The sequence below is a fragment of the Clupea harengus genome, chromosome 10, assembly GCF_900700415.2.
Source record: "Clupea harengus chromosome 10, Ch_v2.0.2, whole genome shotgun sequence".
Taxonomy (NCBI): domain Eukaryota; kingdom Metazoa; phylum Chordata; class Actinopteri; order Clupeiformes; family Clupeidae; genus Clupea; species Clupea harengus.
The window spans coordinates 3,320,569-3,341,277 of record NC_045161.1 but is presented as its reverse complement, the minus strand read 5'-3'; the positions used below and the strand labels follow the sequence as shown (position 1 = coordinate 3,341,277).

Sequence of the window (20,709 nt, the reverse complement as noted above, 5' to 3'; positions counted from 1 at the left end):
ATAATTATAATATTATTATCACCATCGCTACTATGAATATATTACGGGCCAAATACTCTTACATACATTCATTCTGCATGGGATTTGAATAAGAAAGCCCTATTATTTGGTTCATTTTTCCGTACCTATTAAAAGATGTTTGGCCTAAGACTGCACTCTAGTAACCCTATATTACATCTAAATTACTAACCCATAACAGACCCCCATTTTCATTTATGTACTTTCATTGTGCACCACAGTTAAATTGCTTTGTACCCTGTATGTCTTCAGTATTTTGAGTGTTATGTGACTATGTACAAATAAACATATTTCAGTATAATTATACAGTACCTGAATTATATTGTTCAGAAACATATACAGTTTTATGCAAAAGTTTGATAATTATCATTATTTCAGATTATAATCTGATGGTCTTTCAAAGCAGTAATTTAATTTAAACATAATTTACACTTTATGGGAAAAATCACATTTCAGATCTGTAATAACATTTATTGAATTGACAGAAACAATGCATTGTGCATCATAACAATAACAGATATGTGCAAAAATGTGGGCACCCCAGTGGAATAATCACATCAATATTTGGTAGAGCCTCCCTTTGCTGAAATAACAGCCTGTAGACACTTCTTATAGCCACTGATAAGTCCCTGAATTCTGGCTGCAGGTATTTTGGACCATTTCACCTTACAAAATGTCTCCAGTTGAGTCAGGTTTGATGGCTGCCGGAACGTGGACAGCCCGCTTCAGATCATTCCATACATTTTCGATGATATTCCAAGTCTGGGGACTAGGATGGCCATTCTAGAACATTGTATCTGTGCCTCTGCATGAATTCCTTGGTAGATCTTGAACAATGCTTTGGATTGTGTCCTGCTGGAACAACCAACCCTGGCTACAAACTTCAGCTTCCTGACTAAGTCTTGAACATTGTTCCCAAGAATCTGCTGATACTGGGTGGATTCCATGCGACCCTCAACTTTGACAAGTTTTCCAGTACCTGTGCTAGCCACACAGCCCCATAGCATGACGGACCCTCCACCAAATATTACATTAGGCAGCAAGTTTTTTTTTACCATGATGCAAAGCGCTTATGGTTGTGACCAAATAACTCTCTTAGTTTCATCTGTCCACAGCACTTTATTCCAAAATGATTCTGGCTTGTCCAGATGAGCCTTTGCATACCTCAAGCGACTCTGCTTGTGGTGAGTATGCAGAAAAGGCTTTTTATGCATTACCCTTCCATTGGGCTGTCCTTGTGCAAAGTGTGCTGGACTGACTGTGGAACGATGTATAATGACACCATCAGCAGAAAGATGTTCTTGGAGCTCTTAAGAGGTGATCTGCGGTTTGTCTGTGACTTCTAACTATTCTTCATATTTGCCTTTCATAAATTTTTCTTGGCCTACCTGCCACATCTTTCCTTCACAAGGACTGTTTCTGTGGCTTTCCATTTTCTTACTACATTTCTGACTGTGGAGATAGACAACTCAATAACATTATATAACATTTTGTATCCCTCTCTTAATTCATATTGACGAATCATCTTAGTTTTTAGGTCATTAAGGAGTTCATTTGAGGTTCCCATGTTGCTACTCTCCAACAGGGAATGAAGGAAAAGCACACCTAGCAATTAGCTATGCTTTATTTGCAGTTTAAGGTTTAATCAGAAAAATAATTTTGTGTTTTAATCAGTCAGTATTAAGCGACTACAGGTATTCAAATCAACACACTTAAAAGGATGCCCAAGATTTTGCACAGCCTATTTTTCACATTCAATTTCATTTCATGCAACTGCTACATTAAAAATTTGTGTCTGAAAAACATCACATCATCCAGCTTTCTCTAGAAAATGATTGACATATTGCTATGGTGTTTTCTTATAAAGACAGAGCAAAGTAACATGTAACATCAGAGGGGAGCCCAAACTTTGCGTAATACTGTATGTTGTCTCCAAAATGTTAGTGACACCAGTGTGTCAGGAAAGAGGCGATGCAACATCCTGAATCAAACTACTGGGAACTCCTTGTGAGTGACAACAATTCTAGCCAATCAGGCGAATCCTCGAGAAGAGCCTGTTGCCATAGTGATTTCAAACAAACTTCATGTGGTTGCTTATATGGTGGCCAGAACAGTGCAGACAGCGTTAATGTGTATTTGTGTTTTTTTGCCTGTCAAGGGTTTTATATCTGAAATGTCTAACAATACGATAAAAATGAAGAAATCCACTCTTAAAGTAACTCCGTAAGTTTAAATGCAATACATTATTTTTTAATTCTTTCTGAATAAGCTCAGTTAGCTAGCGATAGTCTACTAACGTCAACGTTGATTAACGTTAGCTAACGTTATCCAGCGTTACAAGTTTGAATTGTTAATACGGTGTGTTAGCTTTCGAATTGCACACATGAATTGATTCTATAAACTACATTTGCTTAATAACTTGTTACTGTGTCCTTTGCAGACAAGATAACGTAGTTAGATCTAGACTAAAACCAAATAGATACCATAACAGCATTGGTTTTTGTAGAGCATTGTTTTTTTTAGTGGTTGCACAAGCAAATTTCGTTATGAATCTAATGCACAATGACAAACAAAGTATATTCTATTCTATTCTAACCAACCTAGGATAGTGATAACTTTTACATTGGTCCATTTAAGGTCCTCAAGAGCTGTTAATACCTCTACATCAGGATTACTTCGTGTAAATCTCAGCACAACACGGAGTGTGACTGCTTCCGTCAGCCGAAAAAGTCTGTCTTTGGCCGGTGACAGTAAAGTCCTCGACAAGAGCTCACTACAGACACCAAAACATACGGTGCAGGTATTAGCAAGTTGCCTCTTCAGTCACTGAAACTATACAGCCACATACAGGTCTGGTGTTTCAACAACCTTCCAAACCGTTGTCATCATTTCACTCGTTCGCAGGTGTTTGATGAGAATGGCAAAGATGTTACACCACAGCCCCTATTTCATCCTGACCCTGGGGGGTTACAACCTAAACAGAGCAAAATCTTCACGGGCCATGACAACTCAGGTGCTACCGTCTCAGACTTATACTCCACCGCATTCCAGACAACCAATGCAAGTTTTGCTGGGCCTTTTACAAGGTAACACATGAAAGTTGTCCTCTATTAAACTCGGTCAAACCAAAATCGTTTTGTTGTCATCCTCAATTCTACTGTTTTTTTTAAACATCGTTTTATATTATTCTTTATTTGTCTTTGACAGCTGTGATTGGTTTTATATTTCCTCAGGTCTGTTTTTGGAAGTAGCACAGTGTCAAGATCAAGCCAGTCTACCATGAATTCAATGACTGATGAAATTGAGGACCCATCTTCTAAAAGGGATGTGTCCATCAGTCTTTCAGGTTAGATTGCATTTGGCTGACAACAGCACTGTTATTAAACCGTTATGTCAGTCAGTTATTGGATGGAACACATTACTGGAGCTTGAATGAAAAAAAAAAAGGGTATAATTTATTACCTGCGCTGTCATATAGTTGTGGCATTGCCAGAGAAATGTTCTCACACACATTTGGACTTTCTTGCCAGATGTTCATGTGAGGAGAGAAGAAGTGAAGGAGCAGATAAGGGAAGACATGCTGGATGAGGTGGTGGATCAGTACCTGACGGAGTCAGACACCATCTGGCTGCTGGACATGCCCGCTGTGTCTGTGTCTGTGGACTCAGAGGAGGCAGAGGCTGTGAGGTTAGCGTTTACACAGTTAGCGGAGCTATCTAATGTCTCTCACTGGCAGACGCTAGTTTTTACCTGCTGCCATTGAAAAACCCACCAAGTGTTTTTGTGATTTTCTACAGACAGAGAAACATGACATACACAGAGCTGTGCAAAAATAGAGAGGGCAATGATAAGTACATGGAGCGTTCAATGCAGACATTCAACGGAGCGCCCAAAAATAAAGAGGTTCAGTGTGAGAACATCGCCATGTCTGATGCAGGTAAGAATTTCTCTCTCATCTTACCAATCAATGAATCAATCAGCACCCAGTTGTCAGATTGAGGATAAAGTGTTTGTGTTCCTGCGTTGTAGCATGAAGACATGGTCATGTTTTATCATGTGTTTGTGTGGTTAGGTTGCATTTGAGGTTGCTACTGAATTTGCGTAACTGTCCCTGAAAAAACATACTTTACTGTTTTTTTTTTTTTTTTTTGTATTGTATCTGTCTTAATAATTTCTAAAAAGCTACCATGGCGACCACCTGGGATTTGTATGACTCATACTGCAGTCCCAGCGCGGAGGGCCAGGGAGCAGCGGCTGCAGACGGAGAGAGGCGTGCTTGCAGCGACGTGATGTCCTGCCACAGGCTTGGCAGCATAGCCCCAGATATGAGCATGTCTGTCGTCAGCTCTGCTAGCATAGGTGATGCCAATACACTAAATTGCATACAGCACACATCGCACATAACAAGAAAAGGCTGAAAATACAGAATCTGTATAAAGTTGTTGAGCTGTTCTTATTTTAATAGTAAAGATGACGACAATAAATATATAAAAAAAAAAGCCTGACTTTTTGAACTTTTGAATTGTGCTATACTGCAATTGAATTGTGCTAAAGAGACTGATTGTACAAATGTGAGGAATGGTATTCTGTTTCAGCTAGTGGTTCCAGCTCTCGCATCCAGGTCCAGGCCTATGTGGTGCAGCTGGAGGAAGAGCCAGACCCAGAGCTCATCCTCCAGTCAGACGAGTTCAAGATGGACCTGGTGGTCATGGAGAGGGTGGTGTTGGAGAATATTTATCAGCCTGAACTGGCTGCATACAGACACCTGGCAGTTTTGCAAGGTAATACACACAGAAGTTGTTCTGTCATTGCAGACATTGAAGTATTGTGCCGCAAGATGACTGAACTTTACGAAGATAGTGCCTGCATTGTTTTATGATGAAAGGGGGACTTGTTTATGTATAGAAATAAATAAGGCTTTTGTGTTTAAGGGTGTAGCTCAAAATTACATAGAGCAATTGGATCAGTTTGTGGCAAACTGACAACAATATCCCCAGTTGAAAATGTGCCTTGGAATTTTTTCCTTGACTTACTACTTTAGCTTTGCCAATGTGAAGTGATGTTCTGACAATAGCTTGGTTGCCATCCAATTATTTGATGTGAATTTTGAGCATTTAAATAGTAAACTATGAGTGGCAACGCCTGAAATTTGCATACAATCTTGTAAATTGAATAAGAACTGATCTGAGCCCACCGCTGTTCACAACTCCTCCCGTGATTACCTCTCTTGTCTGTTACCTGTCTTCAGTCACTGCTCTGTCAGGATCACACCCGGCCCATGTGCTAATTCCATGCAAGAAAACCTCCATGTCTCCATGTGTTGTACTGTGTGAAAACCTCCATGTGTTGTACTGTGTGAAAACCTCCATGTCTCCATGTGTTGTACTGTGTGAAAACCTCCATGTCTCCATGTGTTGTACTGTGTGAAAACCTCCATGTGTCCATGTGTTGTACTGTGTGAAAACCTCCATGTCTCCATGTGTTGTACTGTGTGAAAACCTCCATGTGTCCATGTGTTGTACTGTGTGTGGCCCAGACCCTGACCGTGAGCTGAAGGCTGAGGCAGCGAGCATCACGGCTAAGGAGGGGGGCAGCTCTCCGACCCCCACCATGGAGCGCCTCTGGTCCTTCGGCTGTGTGCTCACCACCGGACGGAACGTTAGCTGCATGGCCTGGAACAAGAAGAACCCGGTACGTCACGCTTATGCTGCGTTCATCATTTTTACTAGTCATTCGGATCTCAGAGGCTGTACTGGGGATCTGCTTATAGTTGGCCTATTTCAATTCATATTTTGCTAGAAGAGGTTTTTTATCCAATGTCCAGTAGGATTGTTACGATACATTTTGCAGCACTAATTTTCATCCTTGGTAATAGCTGTTATATCTCGGCATTGCAAGTGGCTTGCCCAGACAGTTTATGTTCTAGATTCGCTATGATTGTGAGATTTTGTCCAAATGAGAAACGAAGGAAGGCCCGAATACACTTGTTTAAAACTGCAAGAGGATAAGGTTTTTCATTTCTTGCTGGTCTACTTGGCTTATCTGTCTGACGAGTCCTTGGAAGCCCAGAACATGAATGTGTCTTCCTCTGCAGGATCTCTTGGCTGTTGGATATGGCCAGTTTGATTACAAAGATCAGAAATCAGGCCTGGTGTGCTGCTGGTCCCTGAAGAACCCCACGGTATCATTCACTCACTCCTCAGTCAAGCTCATCTGTGTCATACAGTACAGTGAAGGACACAATCCCACTCACTGTATTGAATTAGTAGTCACATTCATGCCAATACACATAATGTATACAGAACTATAATTTAACACCAAAAGAATCATTTCAATAGTATAGCAATCTAATTCATAAGAATTAACAATCACTGTTTAACTAACACTTTCTGATATTTAATGTATTTATATATGCCCGCTCACTCTCTTTCTCTTTCTCTGTGTGTGTGCGTGTATGTGTGTGTATGCGTGTGCGTGCGTGCGTGTGTGTGTGTATGTGTGTGTGTGCGTGAGTGCGTGTATGTGTGTGTGTGCGTGTGTGCGTGTGTGTGTGTGCGTGTGTGCTTGTGTGTGCTTGTGTGTGTGTGTGTTCACAGTGGCCTGAGCGAATCTTTCACAGTGACAGTGGAGTCACTGCCCTTGACTTCTCTGCTAATAATGCCAGTCAGTTGGCAGTGGGCATGCATGATGGCAGCCTGGCCACATACAACGTGCAGAACACAGAAGACTCCCCAGTTGTAGACAGCAGGTGGGGCTATAGTCACTCTTTTGAAATGCACACTCTGAATGGCCACAAAGTCAATTGAGATTTAAAGTCTTATATCTGCAGTCAGCATATCAATAATTGTACATTTGATTTTTTTTTATATTGTTTTACTAAAAGTAATAGCAGTGGATGTGTGTCTGTGTATTTATTGTTGATAACAAATATATAGTATTGTCATGCCATAGTTGCCATAGTTAACATTAGATGTGTGACAACCTTAACCTTAATAGTATATGGTTTTTCTTTCCTTTACTGACCGAGACCTTGAAAACAGATTAGCCTTTAAAGTGTGAGAAAATCTGTGAAGGTGCTCACATGAAAGAAGATGACCCAGGATAGGAGGAGAGAGAAAAGGTCATAAGGAAGTTCAGTTTCTCCTGGAAACAAAACTATGACAACAGCACACTTGTTCAATGACTTGTTCATTCATTTTCCATCCATTTGTATCATGACACAAAGCTATTCCCCTTTGGAACAAGTCCTGTAAATGTTTGAATGCGTTCCCCTGCAGTGACTGCGTCCACAAACACACCAGTGCCGTGTGGCAGGTGAAGTGGGTCAACCAGGAGAAGGGGCTCATGGGCGAGGACAAAGGCGAGAGCCTCATCACGGTGTCTGCCGATGGGAGGATCATTAAATGGTTCCTGCGCAAAGGAATGGACTGCATCGGTAAGGTAGCATAGCGCTTCTGTCAGCTGACGTGACTCTGGGCTTTGTTTTCGCATCACAAGTGTTTTGCTTGACCGCCTTTATCTGAGACTTCGTGTCCCTCAGATCTGATGAAACTGAAGCGGACCAGAAACGACAAGCCAGGCAAGCAGGCAAGAGAGAAGGAGAGGAAGACTGAGGCTCTCATCTCCCGACAGGCACCGGGGATGTGCTTTGACTTTCATCCCCAGGTGAGTCTGCAGTCCTGGCGGCCAAACACAAATGCTCAAAGGAGGCGGGTGTGTGTGTGGGCGAGGTTGTTCCCACAGGATGGATGGATGAATGGATGGCTGCCAGTAGGGGTATGCACACGTTCTCTCACCCAGCTAACTTGTTTTGTCCTCCTTCCGATATGTTATTACTGTCTTCCCATTAGGAACTTTAAATAATGACTCTTTACGTTTCTCCCTGACAAAAAGATTAGAAAAGGCACGTTCCATGTCAACCTCATTCCGGGCCTTACATGAGATTATCAAGAAATCACGCACATCTGCAGTGTGATCCATTAACCCAACTGGGCAATTCTCCTTGATTTCACATGTGATTTCTCCTTATGTGTTAGGACTCCAACATTTACCTGGTAGGCACAGAGGAGGGACACGTTCACAAATGCTCCTGTTCATACAACGAGCAGTTTCTGGAGACTTACCATGGACACAGAGTGAGTAACGAGTGCGTTGGCTCTGTGCACGGTAAAGAACACAAAAGCCCCCTGCATTGCTCAGGCTCAGTGTAACCTGTTCTATATCCCACCCACCCACCCACCCGTCTCCTCCCAGGGTCCCATCTATAAGATTGAGTGGTCTCCCTTCTGTACGGGCGCCTTCCTGAGCTGCTCCTCCGACTGGACTGTCCAGCTGTGGCAGCAGGACTGCTGCACGCCCGTGCTGGGCTTCACCTCTACCCAGAGGGCCGTGCATGACATCAAGTGGTCCGCCATGTGGCCTACTGTGTTTGGAGCCGTCAACGAAGGGAGAGTGGAGATCTGGGACCTGGCAGTGAGCATGTGAGTGTCTGCTGTATGTGTCCATTTGTCTGGAAGAGTATCTTAACGTTATGCTTTTGCTCAATGGTGGCTGCTCCGATATGTACCTGTTTTCTTTTCTCTCCGCAATACTCTTCTTTTTCACATTCATCTTTTTTTAGACTAATAAGAAGAACATATCGGCCTTTCTATATATATATCTATATTATATAATTTTTTTGTTTGTATTGTGTGCCTGTATCCCTGTCCTCCCGAAACTCTGAATTCAAATCTGTCTTTTTTTTATATCCTTTCTCAGCCTGGATCCAACCATAGTGAGCCCAGCTAAGCCAGGGGTCAAGCTCACCACGCTGTTGTTTGCCATGGAGACAGAATGCATTCTGGTAGGAGACAGTGATGGTCAGGTTAGCGTCTACCATCTCAGGAACATGCCAGGAGACACGGTGAAGGTGGGCATTTAAGAAACACAGTGCCATTATCAGCTCTGCGTGTTTGGATATTCTTAAACTGATGTTGACCGTAAGCCCACAGGGAAGGTATCTTGTAATTTACTGTAATCCATGACCATGCAATTTAAGGACTTCTAGCTGTTTGGAGTTATTTTTCTTTTGAATGCCAGAGAAACTTGGAACTACCACCGAAACCCCCAACTTGCCTCATTAGGCAGCTGAAGTGATGTACTAGTGTCCACTATGTTATTGTGTGCTGCTGGTGTCCACTATGTTATTGTGGATGCCTTTTGTGCTCCCCGTATTATTCCCCGGCACTTAACTTGGGAATGTTCTAGAACTCCCAAAATGACACTGCTATGATGAGGGTATTTTAAATAGAATAATATCAAATGAAAATATCTTCCCATGTGATGATCCTGAAGATAACTTCCCCTAAAACTTCTCTGTGAAATCAATCAATCAATCAAATCTTATATAGCGCTTCTCTATATACCCGAAGTCGCTTTACAGAGTCCAGAGTCCAGCAGTCATTCCGGTGGTGGTAAGCTACCTCAGTAGCCACAGCTGCCCTGGGGCAGACTGACAGAAGCGTGGCTGCCAATCAGCGCCAACGGCCCCTCCGACCACCACCAACATTCATTTTCATACAATGCATGTCTTTATGATGGTGGGGGAAACCGGAGTACCCGGAGTAAACCCACGCAGGCACGGGGAGAACATGCAAACTCCACACAGAAAGGGCCTGGAACGACCTGGAACGAACCCAGGGCCTTCTTGCTGTGAGGCGACAGTGCTAACCACTGAGCCACCGTGCTGCCCCTTGTTTAAAGTCTTGAACTTTAAATGTCTGCATGGACGGTGCCTGAACATCACTGACCACCACCATCTTCATCTTCATCTCCATCTCCATCTCCATCTCCATCTTCATCTTCATCTCCATCTCCACCACCATCTCCATCTCCATCTCCATCTCCATCTCCATCTCCATCTCCACCACCACCACCATCTCCATCTCCATCTCCATCCATCACCACCATCCATCTAATACGGTTTTTGTAGACAAATCCAGTGTGGTCAGTTCTACAGGCAACGTAAAACAAGTGTTAATGATTCACCCCAGTCAGCAAAGACCGTTTAAAAAAAAAAAGGATGGCCAGTTGTCAGTTGTAGTGACCTGTTTCACTTTAGGTGTGTAAATGTGCTGTGTGTCATCTTCCCCGCCTTATGTCCTCAGTGTTTAAGTGCCACCATTTCCCCCTCTTTATTCATACCAGAGTGAAGGACCATAACATGAGCAGGTGGAAGGCTGGGTTAGTATCCTTATCTCTGTGCAAACAGAGCTCCAACTCGTCTCCTCTTCTGCCTTTCCCCTGGCAGGCCATGACGTTACAGGACATCATCAGGTCTTCTCTGGCCAGTCAGCTGTGAGGCCTGGGCTCGGGTCCAGGAGCGGTTCGGGAGGCCTGTGTGGAGCGGGCGTGTGTGGTACCGTCTGCCCGCCTGGCCCGGTGCGGTCCGGCTCCCCCTCTCCATCATCCATCGGTGACATTTATTACGTTTGTCCGTCAGACTGCACGACTCCGTTCCTGAATTACAATGACATTACTGCAAGCAGTAAGACCTGATTTGTTGTAGTTTTGTATTAAATGAATAAAACCCCCCCAATTGCCCTCCCTACTCCCCTGTTCACATCACTAGAGATTAAAGAGTTGATTTCTCTCTGTGAGATAGGACATGGTCATTTAAGCATGTTTATGAGCAATCTGTTTCATAGCAAGATTCAAAGTGACTATCAGTGCAGGGAACACATTCACCACAACCCCTGCTACTTGAAGTTGAGAACTTTGGGCCACTTTACTTTGGCATCTCTGTGTAAGGCCAGATGCTCTGCCTTATTCAGTGCAACAAAAACCCAAGCCAGTGTGCCATTTTATGCATCATCTCACATAATCATCACAGACGTCGCACTCAAACGGTCAATTGGGTTTATAGTTTTAAAGGGTACCCATTATTGTAAAACTTCCGGGTTTGAAAAGATAATCATCGCGGTTGGTTTGACAGAAATGAAGTTCACACCTGTGGCGATGAAGGTTAATTGTGTGTCTCTGGGAAATGATTTCCAGACCCTCTCCTGATTACTGTGACAGACAACATCAGTGCAGGCAAATCTGCACAAATGGAGCTCATGATAGGAGCCATTGTATCCCCTGATGTTTCTGAGAGCCACACCCTTAAGACAAGCCATGGAAACACAATGAAGGTGGGTTCAACCTAAGAGCGTCTCTAGTCCTTATCACACTTAAGAGACGACATGGGAGTATCTGAGAAAATATCTGAACGACCCAAGTGAAGACAGATTATGAGATGGAACATTCCAGCAGCTAATGGTTAGAGGCAGGGCAGACCATTTGTGTTCACATGAAATAGCTTTATATTTACAGTACAGTGCAATGTCTAACAATTCATGAAAACTGTGAACTATTTATTTGGCGAGTAAGATATCTTCAAAATAATAGAATGTGCTAAGTATTTTTTATGGTATATCATAATGCAAAACTGATAAGTATTTTTTATGGTATATCATAATACTTGGTTACCCTGATTGTTTATGCTTTCTGCAGGACATGTCAAATTTTTGCTTTTGACTGAGACTGCTCTTTTGTTCTTTTCCTGTCCAAGTATTCCAGCATTCCTTTATGTTTATGAAGTGCAGCACGCAATCAAATTCAGAGAAGGTCTCTGCTGATTGTACATTTGGGGTTATGTATCCAATAATACTATTTCTCACATAAACACAAACATATATATAAAAAAAAAACTCTCACACAGTAGTAGATAGTTTAACACACAGTGCAGTTCTGAGCATCATGACATCTGTACTGTTGTGGTGTATTCTTGTGCTCAGTACTGCACTGAAAAGGGTAAAGTTGATCACTTTCTGTAAATGGATGTTGTGTGTTTGTGTGATGACAAATAGCAAGAGTTATGGATCAGAAACTAAATACGCATCTTGACAATAGGGCCAGTTTTAGTAATACCATTACCCTGATGGCGATGTGACATCATTCCATCCCGGTATGCAACAGGGTTCCCCTAAAACGTGTCACTTGAGATGCCAAACAGCGATTATGAGCATGGGGGACCAGCCTTAACCACTTGTCCAATGCGAACAAATGTGAGTGAATGCAACATGGCCCTGGGTCAAATTACAGTGAATGCCCACATTCACTCGAAACATGGAAATCCAGGGCAGCTCTCTTGAGTAGACACACAATTCAGTGAACTGATGGAGGCACAGATAACAGACAGGCGGCCTGGCTGGCCGTGGGGCTATCCTCCTGCCTCTGCCTCCGTGAGTCGATTAGCCGTACATTAGAGAAGGTCATGGCAATCATCATATTTAAGCAGAGATGTTAGGGCTGCTGCCCCATCACAAAAAGGATGTAATTGAATTCTACATTACGGTCATAAAAAAACACTGATGACTTGATGAGAATCACTCTCTTCCCCTCCCAAATGGCATTGTAAAGAGATGAGCGGAAACATAAACCTGACGACTTGGTTAAGCCATAGGAGCTGGGGGTGGGGGGTATGCAATGGAGGAGTGGACTAACCCCCAGACCGAAGAATCCCCAGAGTATATATATATGAGAGACCATGAGCACCAGCACCAATGCAGAGCCCAACGCCACTACATCCCCAATCCGACAGGTGAAGGACAGATAGAGGCTAGAGTGATTGGCATCATGCGGGCGCTGAGTCTGCCCGTCGTGACCCTGCTGCTGCTGTGCGCCCTCTGCACACTCACGGAGGTGCGCGGCGAGATGAAGGTGGTAAAGCTGTGCGGCCGTGAGTTCATCCGGGCCGTCGTCTACACCTGCGGGGGGTCCAGGTGGAGGAGGCTTCTAAACCAACGAGATCTGGAGGGTGAGTGATACGTCTCTTTCTGTCCAATAGCAGCTATAATTTGCATCTCATTGGAGTTTATTGTATAGTCTATTGACATATGGACTTTACTGAACCATAGCGGACTAACGTATTTGTTTTGATCTCATTGACTGTCCCAATGACCGTATATAAAGTCTATACGGCACATTTATGTTTGCATATAGTCTATATACAGCTGATGCTCAGAGTATAGAGTCTGTACAAAGTCTATGATTTATCCTTTCAACATGGGCCTCTTCCTGCCTGAAGAGCCTAATTAGTTTGTGAAGTCCATTATAGTAACAAAACTAGGCAACTGATGCTTGTCAAGCGTTCTGATACGGTCAGATGAGAACAGACCGAGTCAAGGCATTGTACTAGCGCTGTTATTTAGTAGTGTCCAAGGCCATCATTATGTGGTTTCACTTTTCTTTGACCAGACCTCTTGGTTGTCTTAAGTGCACAATGGTGATGGTAAGCAATGGCATGCTTTGCTTCTCCAGAACCCAGTCTAATTACTATCGCCATTAATAGGTCAGCAGGAAATGAGTAGGCCAGTGATTCCCAAACTAGGGGTACGCAAAGGGACGTAGGGGGTACGTGGGGGAACAAATGGGATTTGCATTTTCAAAGTGAAACCGTTTACAAACATGAAAAAAATGGGGTACGTAGCTGGAGATTGAATGTCTGAAGGGGTCCGGGACTGTAAAAAGTTTGGGAAACACTGGAGTAGGCCTGTAATTGACTTGTGTCATGGGTTCAGATACGACCTCAATGAGAGCTCATATTAAGTGACTCAGTGAAATATTGGCGGTGGGTTGTAGGTAAGTCTGCTACAGATAAGGATGGTTTTACCCACTGAATTCAAGCTGTAATTTAACAAGAGCACCAGTCATCATTGCACATTTATGTTTGAATCAACACTACTGCTTTGACTTCTGCCTCCGTGGAGTGTTGGGTTGCTGTAGAAATCCCCCATGCTCTTCCCCTGATACTCCCTGTAACATACGTCTGAAGTTGGGGAGGCTGTTGACGACTGGGAGCTTCTGGGAGATTTGGGATGTCTGGAGGTTTCGTGATGTCTCAAAATGACGCAGTGGTGCGCTGTGTGTGCAGGCATGTCTGGAGGAGAGCCGAGCAGCGCGGAGGACCAGATTGAGACCCTGGTGTCAGACCTGAGCAGACGAGACCTGAACAACAGGCTCACCCAAATGTGCTGCCAGATGGGCTGTCGCAAGAGCGACCTCACCTACCTCTGCTGAGGAACGGCCAACCAGCACAGCAACGTGGCGTCTCCACCTACAACACACCCAACCACAGATAGATCTCTATCATTCACTCTAATGCAGCTCCATCATTTCAACACGTCAACAGCTTTCTCAAAAAAAAAAACATGCTTTGATTTAGTGATAAATAGGTACGGGGCAATTACAACAGGTGTGCTAATACCAGACTTAAATAATGATTGGTATGCTCTGTGGAATTGATTGTTGTACATCTACAGTCTCAACAAACTGAGAGAGGAATTAGCGTTTCAGCGTTGGCCTGTTTGAGTGACACCATGCTCGACTAGCTCCACTCACACCTAACAGAGAAATAGCTTTGATTCAGGAGGTAGCCGACATAGCCACATGCCTATGTGAATCTATTCCAGACCCCCACGTCTATGTGAATCAAAGGGTTAACGTGAAGAATGGGATCCCGTTCTGGTGTTCTTATTGCACTGTATAGTTTGCAAGCTTTGTGTAATAAAGTTAATGGCAAAATATGCTTATGGTTAATTGAGTTATTGATGAAGTCTTATCAGACAATAAATCATCAGAATCTATCCATACCACCTCAAGGAGGCCAGGCTGCCAGCATCATCACAACTTGAAGATAGAACAAATTGAACATAGATAACTAATGAAGATTAAAAGGTTAATTGAAAAAAAATAAAAAAAAACCCGTTGGAAACACTGGTACAACTCACAATGAAAGGAAAACAACCATCTAGCATGTTTTCATACCAATTAGGCAAAATTATTGCATCAGTCGTGCACTGTCTAAAACAATGTGTGTACGTCAAAATGTTTTCACTATACAGTTGATTAAGATTATTTTTATTTTCTAGATGATTGAGATGAATTGTATGATGGGGTTTTTTAGATGCTGTGATGATGTATTCTGTAGCTATATAGAATAGTTAAGGAAATGAAAATCACAGAACTTAGTTGTTGTCACTCAAATGAAGAGCAAAACACCAGACACAGCATTGCACCCTGAACACATTCAACAGGTAACATTCAACAGAAAAGAATTGCACTATGGAAATATTTTTTTTTATTCCTTACTTTATTACCAAGAAAATTCACATAACATCTTGAACAGGAATTAGTAGGGGTCATTTTGCATTTTCTTTTATAAAAGAAAACAAACGAAAAAAGAAAAATGGGACATTCAAATGCATTGCATGACACATTTGCATATTTAGTATCACTGTCGTGGATATGATGACTAACATGGATGCTATGTGTAGCAGGTATCCTGGTGATAAAACAAATGAGGAATCAGAAAGGTTGTGTTTGTGGATAATAGCATTTGTTCAACAACCACACTGACAGCCCAACCAGCTGTACGTTTTTAAATACAGAGCAAACTGTGACGAGCAAATATTTAAAAGCACTCCCGATTGTTTAGAGAACTTTAATTTAAAGGTTACTTTTGTTGTCCCTCTTGATTGTTGCACACAGAGGTGGATATTCCAGTTGCTCTGAGTGTCATATGTTGTAATAGCTGATGGCTTTGACTATTTTACACTTGTAGGACCAGACAAAGAGCATGAAATGTCATAAATAGACAGACTAAATAAGTTGTCAATTCAGTTCCTTTTGCCAACGTACAAACAGTGGCGTGGTTGTAAATCCTTACAGACAGGACAGAGTAACACTGAACTAATGTCCAGACTGACAGGGTGTATGTGTGAGCAAAACGAGTTCACCAAATGTGTGTCCAGCTCAGAACGTTTATTGGCTTGGAAAGAGCAAACTAGCATCTCTGTTCATCGTTAATATGGTTCGTACAAACACAGCAGTCTGCAGAGAAGAGATGGAGGCAAGTCTATAGCAGTCTGTTACAGCACACAACCAAACAACCAATCAACCACATACACACTCACACACACGTATACACACACACACACTCACACACACACTCATACACACACTCACACACACTCACACATGTATACACACACACACACACACACACACGTATACACACACACTCTTCCATCACAACATAAAGCTCCAATCCTCTTCCACTCATCAGGGACACTTCAACACTTCACTTTGGACTATGGAGATACACATAGCTTCAGCATCTGCTACACAGAACTGCATTACACCATTCATATGTTCACATCATACCATTAAGTCTGCTTTGAATTGTCCGATTAGCTCGTTTTGTAAAGACCAAACACCAAAGGAGAATATGCAATATTGGTTTTCAATTTGAACTGACTTTTAGCATATGAATGTTGCCATGTAGCATTATGAAGCACCAATGGTTCTCAAATCGTCATCATGTCTGCAGGACACATCCAAAAAGTCAATGTCACTTAGATTTGTTTTCAGTATCAAATAGCAGAGCAACTGGGATATTCAACAGTAGCACAGTGAAATATTTAGTTCACAAGAAACAATATTCCTTTTCTCTTTATAATTTTAACATAAAAAAAAAAAATCTCAAACTTAAATACCTTTTCACGGGCTTTTCCCAGAGTATGCACATAACATTAAATACAAAACAAAACACAAATTTGGTCATCTTAACCGTTCCTCCCAAACCTTACTCTTGTCATCTCACAGAGACCATTACTGTATTCAAAGTAAAGCCATGGGTTGAAGCACGGAGGTGGTGTGGATCAGGGGCTCATGCTCCAGATGATGGATATAATGCACAGGGAAGGGGAGGGTCACACACACACACACACACACACACACACACATCAGCGTGGAAGGTCAAAGGGGTCACCAGGTCAAAAAGCAGACAGACAATCCTCGTCATATCTAACATAGCACTTCTACTGGATGTAACACTGCTTTCAAAAAGCATGACTCGTTCAGGTAGATCATATTTTTTTTTCCTCTTCCTTGTGTTTTTTTTTTTAACCCCCTCCCATATATATTTATTTATTTATATATATATATTTATATAGCTCAAATCTTCTGTTGCAATTGAGTTAAAAAATTATATCTGAAATAAAGTTAAAAATTATAGCTCAGCATTACACTGTACACAGTATACCCAACTACACAGATAACAAAAATCAGTTATTTATAACTTTAAAGGACCCTAAATCCTGATACCATTCAAAGTCTATTCATATACAGTTCACATATTTATTTTTTACAACAAATTATAATCGTCAATAAATAAAAATAGAATGCTGTCATGTACTCTGAAATCTAACACTGCTGTTTCGGAACAACAGAAAGGCTATATAACAATACAACAAAAACACCAAACGCCCTTTAAGATATACATTATCAATTTAAAATGACACAGAAAAATTTTCATGGGAAAATGTGATTTTTTTTCCTTTGTAAATATTGCAAGCAGGACTTCATTCATCACTGTAGCTGCCTGAGTACTCAGTTCAGTTGATTGAATTAAATCTCCACGCCAATGTGGATCCACAACAATGCATTATAGCATTAGTTCTGTATCCAATCCGCCTCTCCTCACTGAATCCAAAAACTAGCATATCATCTGCCCCTTAAACATAAATATCTATCTATTAGTTACAATTTAAACATGTGTTGTTCACATTTGTCCAGAACATCTGAGAAAGGCTGTTCAGCCTGTTGCTGATTGTATTTCAAACTGTATGTTATGAGATGCTCACTACTAGCAGCATAATTCCTTCCGTTCCATTCAGTGCTGACTTTTTGCGTTTTGTGGAAACTTTGCTCTCTTGTTTATGGGTGTCATTGCCGCGGATAGGAACACCGCCAATCTGATTCCTTGCTGTGGCAGATAATTGGATTATTGTCACAGTGATGAACAAAAATGAAACATCTTGCAAACTGCAGGTGTCTACAACTGAATGCCCTCACTGAATAATGCCTCGCTGGCTGAATGTTCAGCTCGCTGAAGCGCGTCGAGTGGTCAGGCAGCCACAGTAAGAGGCTTGGAGAAAAACACTACACATCAGACAGAACACAGAGTCCAACTGCACAGGAGGGGGAACCAGAAAGGAATCGAACTGCTGCAATATGGATGTTCTGAAATTAATACAGTTTACAAATACAAGAAGTAGTACACCCTAAAACGGCCAACAATTTTATATGCAAGTTATACAACACCGTAGAACTGTCCAGTTTTTTTTTCTGTTTTGTATGTATAGAAAGGAATCTTCTTACAGTTGGTTTGTTTGTCTGTCCTTGTGTGTTTTCTTTTTCCTTGTTATTTTTTTTTCCTGTTTTTCTTGAAGTTATACTCAGTCCACAGAAGGGATTCTCCATCGTGTTGATCAGTAGTGTTGATTAATCGGCCAAGTATTTTCCTGAAAATTACAAACACATTTGTAAGCAGAGGGAAAACATTTCATGTAATTTTAACAGAAACAATAAAATCAAATGAATCAACTGCGTAAGCCCATGTATTCAAGAACGGAGTTTACAATACCAAACAGCTCTATAAATCTCCATGATATTATTTGATTTGAACTCTCCTGCTCTTTGCCACTTTACCTGCAGCGAACCTCTTCTTGATGAGCGAGAAGCGGTACCCAGGACCCACCAGCTTGATGTCGCAGCCTGACAGATTGCTGCCCTCACTCGTGAACTGCAGGGCCAGCGGGGCCGGCTTACTGGGGCCCTCCGTCAACTGGAACCTGGCCAACAGGGACCCCACACCTGGACCAGAGATGGAGGGACAGAGTGGGTGAACATGCAACGTACACACACGCGCGCACGCACACACACCCACACCCACACCCACACACTCAAAAGCATAGAAACTAAAATACAACACCACCACATCTCATATTCAAGTCAATGTGGTCATCCTCAAAAACAATAATGGCAATACTGTCTCTAGACACAAGAGGGCACTGGTAAGCACAGTAGGAGTGGAGATGACATGTTCAGCTTTGTAAATAGAGTGCACCCAACTGTGTCAAGATTACATCACATTCAACAGAATACTCTTTTAAGTGATGAACATGTAAGCATCAGTAGACCTGTTCATGTTTTTTTAAGATCGTACATGTTCATTTTTCATTTCTCCCCCCCAACACTGGCCCAATTCCTCCTTGAGTACAGCAGACCCCTCATATCCTCTATGACTATTGAAATACATATGGACAGATGGATTAATATGGCTGAAATGTACATCAGTGGATGCTGGTTTAGGCGTGTGTTTGTAATTTACCTCCATTTTCAGCCCTCAGAGAAATATCTGGAATCTTCCACAGAATTCTCTGCTGCTCTGCATTCCTAAGGGAATTACATGAAAGAGAATTTATTTATCTGTTCTCCTTTTTATCCCAGCAGTATCACAACCCGTCTACCCCACTTCTCAACTCTCATTACTCCCAGGGTTAAGGCAACACGGGCAAGATCTTTTACAGAAAACATTAAAAAAAGAACCCCACTGAATGTCATGGGTATCACATTCAGCTCTTCAAGGGGAGATCATGGGGAATATCATTTCTCTGAATGAGTTCAAACAATGTTTTTTAAAAAGCAAGATTGATAAGTCTGATAAAATATCCTTAATAATTCATCTTTGTTAATCTTAATTCATCTGGTTATAATCTTGCCACTTGGTCCTCAGAAGAGACTCCAGGGAATTCAAGGGAATTCAAGTTGAAGGACTGAGAGCTACTCTTCATCCATGCAGGGATCTGACGAGTCTTTACCAGGCAGCCGGTGGAAGCACTGCTTGCAGTTTGCTGACGCCTCCGTCCACTGGGATGAGGAACTGGACGTTGTTGAGGGCTGCGGGGGTGGTCATGGCATCTCCGTTGTATTTGTAGTCTATTCTGAGGTCTGTGCTGGTGGGTTCACAGCGCCAGCTAGTGGCCAAGCTCAGAGGAGTCGACTGGAGGCCTTGCGCTGACACCTGACACACACAACACACACACACACACACACACACACACACACACAAAGTTCACTTATCTAGTCGGAGGAGATTTTCTTTTTCTCTCACACAAATGCACTATTCAGCTCTCCAGATGGAAAGAACAAACCAAAACCTCCACCACAGACATGCATTGTGTGTATCCAAAGAGGTTGAACGAGCATTAGAAATATTACTAAACTACTTTACTTTACAATTCACGGCCTCGTTCCAGTGTGCATTACATAGAAACCTGCTCAATCAAAAGAGGTGTGAGGTGTGTTCCTTCCTGCTAGCTGACTGACTATTAGCTGAGCAGCACAGTGAGGTTGGCTGAGGTCTTCTCCAAATGGCTGAATTCTAAGGGTGGTCACCTGGTACTTGAGCATGTCCACGTTGTAGTAGGTGGCCTGGGGCTTCTGCTCCGACACCTTCTTCAGGTGCGTCATCAGGTTTGGCATGTTCACCCAGAACTCCTTCGAGGTGGGATTGGACTGTGCGGTGTCGCTGAAAATGAAACTTAGGTTAAATGTGTGTGTCCACCAGCTAAAAGGTGTACTCCATTAGAGTTAGAGAGTCTCTGTTCATAAAGCCTGTCCACTGTTGAAAAGAGAGATGGTTGTGTATTGGAATAAAAGAATGCTGAAATGAGGGATGTTTTCATGAAATTAATGTCTGTGTGTGTGTGTGTGTGTGTGAAGCAGCCAACACAATGTTGTGAATATTATATCAAACATTTAATG

The 20,709-nt window shown here is 42.3% G+C and overlaps 3 protein-coding genes across 13 annotated transcripts in view; 2 read left to right on the top strand and 1 right to left on the bottom strand.

The window, feature by feature from the left end:
- Positions 1-2,031: 2,031 nt before the first annotated feature.
- Positions 2,032-9,066, top strand: dnai4 (dynein axonemal intermediate chain 4). Its single transcript, XM_042708945.1, has 16 exons — positions 2,032-2,241; positions 2,656-2,818; positions 2,923-3,104; positions 3,252-3,364; positions 3,549-3,705; positions 3,816-3,955; positions 4,201-4,431; positions 4,581-4,799; positions 5,555-5,709; positions 6,113-6,199; positions 6,615-6,766; positions 7,296-7,453; positions 7,559-7,683; positions 8,055-8,153; positions 8,272-8,498; positions 8,776-9,066. The coding sequence occupies exons 1-16, from the start codon at positions 2,117-2,119 to the stop codon at positions 8,936-8,938; spliced, it is 2,496 nt and encodes an 831-aa protein (XP_042564879.1). The 5' UTR covers positions 2,032-2,116; the 3' UTR covers positions 8,939-9,066.
- Positions 9,067-12,493: 3,427 nt separating this feature from the next.
- Positions 12,494-14,624, top strand: insl5a (insulin-like 5a). The gene is made up of 2 exons (XM_012842244.3): positions 12,494-12,856; positions 13,973-14,624. The coding sequence occupies exons 1-2, from the start codon at positions 12,526-12,528 to the stop codon at positions 14,116-14,118; spliced, it is 477 nt and encodes a 158-aa protein (XP_012697698.2). The 5' UTR covers positions 12,494-12,525; the 3' UTR covers positions 14,119-14,624.
- Positions 14,625-16,994: 2,370 nt separating this feature from the next.
- The window catches only part of sgip1a (SH3GL interacting endocytic adaptor 1a), a 68,451-nt gene continuing 64,736 nt past the window's right edge, over positions 16,995-20,709 (bottom strand). For all 11 annotated transcript variants that reach the window (XM_031575024.1, XM_031575018.2, XM_031575019.2 and 8 more), the window contains 5 exons: positions 20,341-20,473; positions 19,764-19,966; positions 19,274-19,338; positions 18,592-18,756; positions 16,995-18,404 (listed from right to left, as the gene is read on the bottom strand). In XM_031575024.1, the coding sequence (XP_031430884.1) occupies positions 18,385-18,404; positions 18,592-18,756; positions 19,274-19,338; positions 19,764-19,966; positions 20,341-20,473 (586 nt within the window). In that variant the 3' untranslated portion in view covers positions 16,995-18,384. The remainder of the gene's footprint in view (positions 18,405-18,591; positions 18,757-19,273; positions 19,339-19,763; positions 19,967-20,340; positions 20,474-20,709) is intronic.

Coding starts and splice junctions, on each gene's coding strand:
- dnai4 (XM_042708945.1), top strand. CDS start 2,117: ATGGTGGCCAGAACAGTGCAGACAGCGTTAATGTGTATTTGTGTTTTT. Junction 3,105..3,251: donor TTTGCTGGGCCTTTTACAAG/GTAACACATGAA, acceptor ATATTTCCTCAG/GTCTGTTTTTGGAAGTAGCA. Junction 3,706..3,815: donor GAGGAGGCAGAGGCTGTGAG/GTTAGCGTTTAC, acceptor GATTTTCTACAG/ACAGAGAAACATGACATACA.
- insl5a (XM_012842244.3), top strand. CDS start 12,526: ATGGAGGAGTGGACTAACCCCCAGACCGAAGAATCCCCAGAGTATATA. Junction 12,857..13,972: donor AAACCAACGAGATCTGGAGG/GTGAGTGATACG, acceptor CTGTGTGTGCAG/GCATGTCTGGAGGAGAGCCG.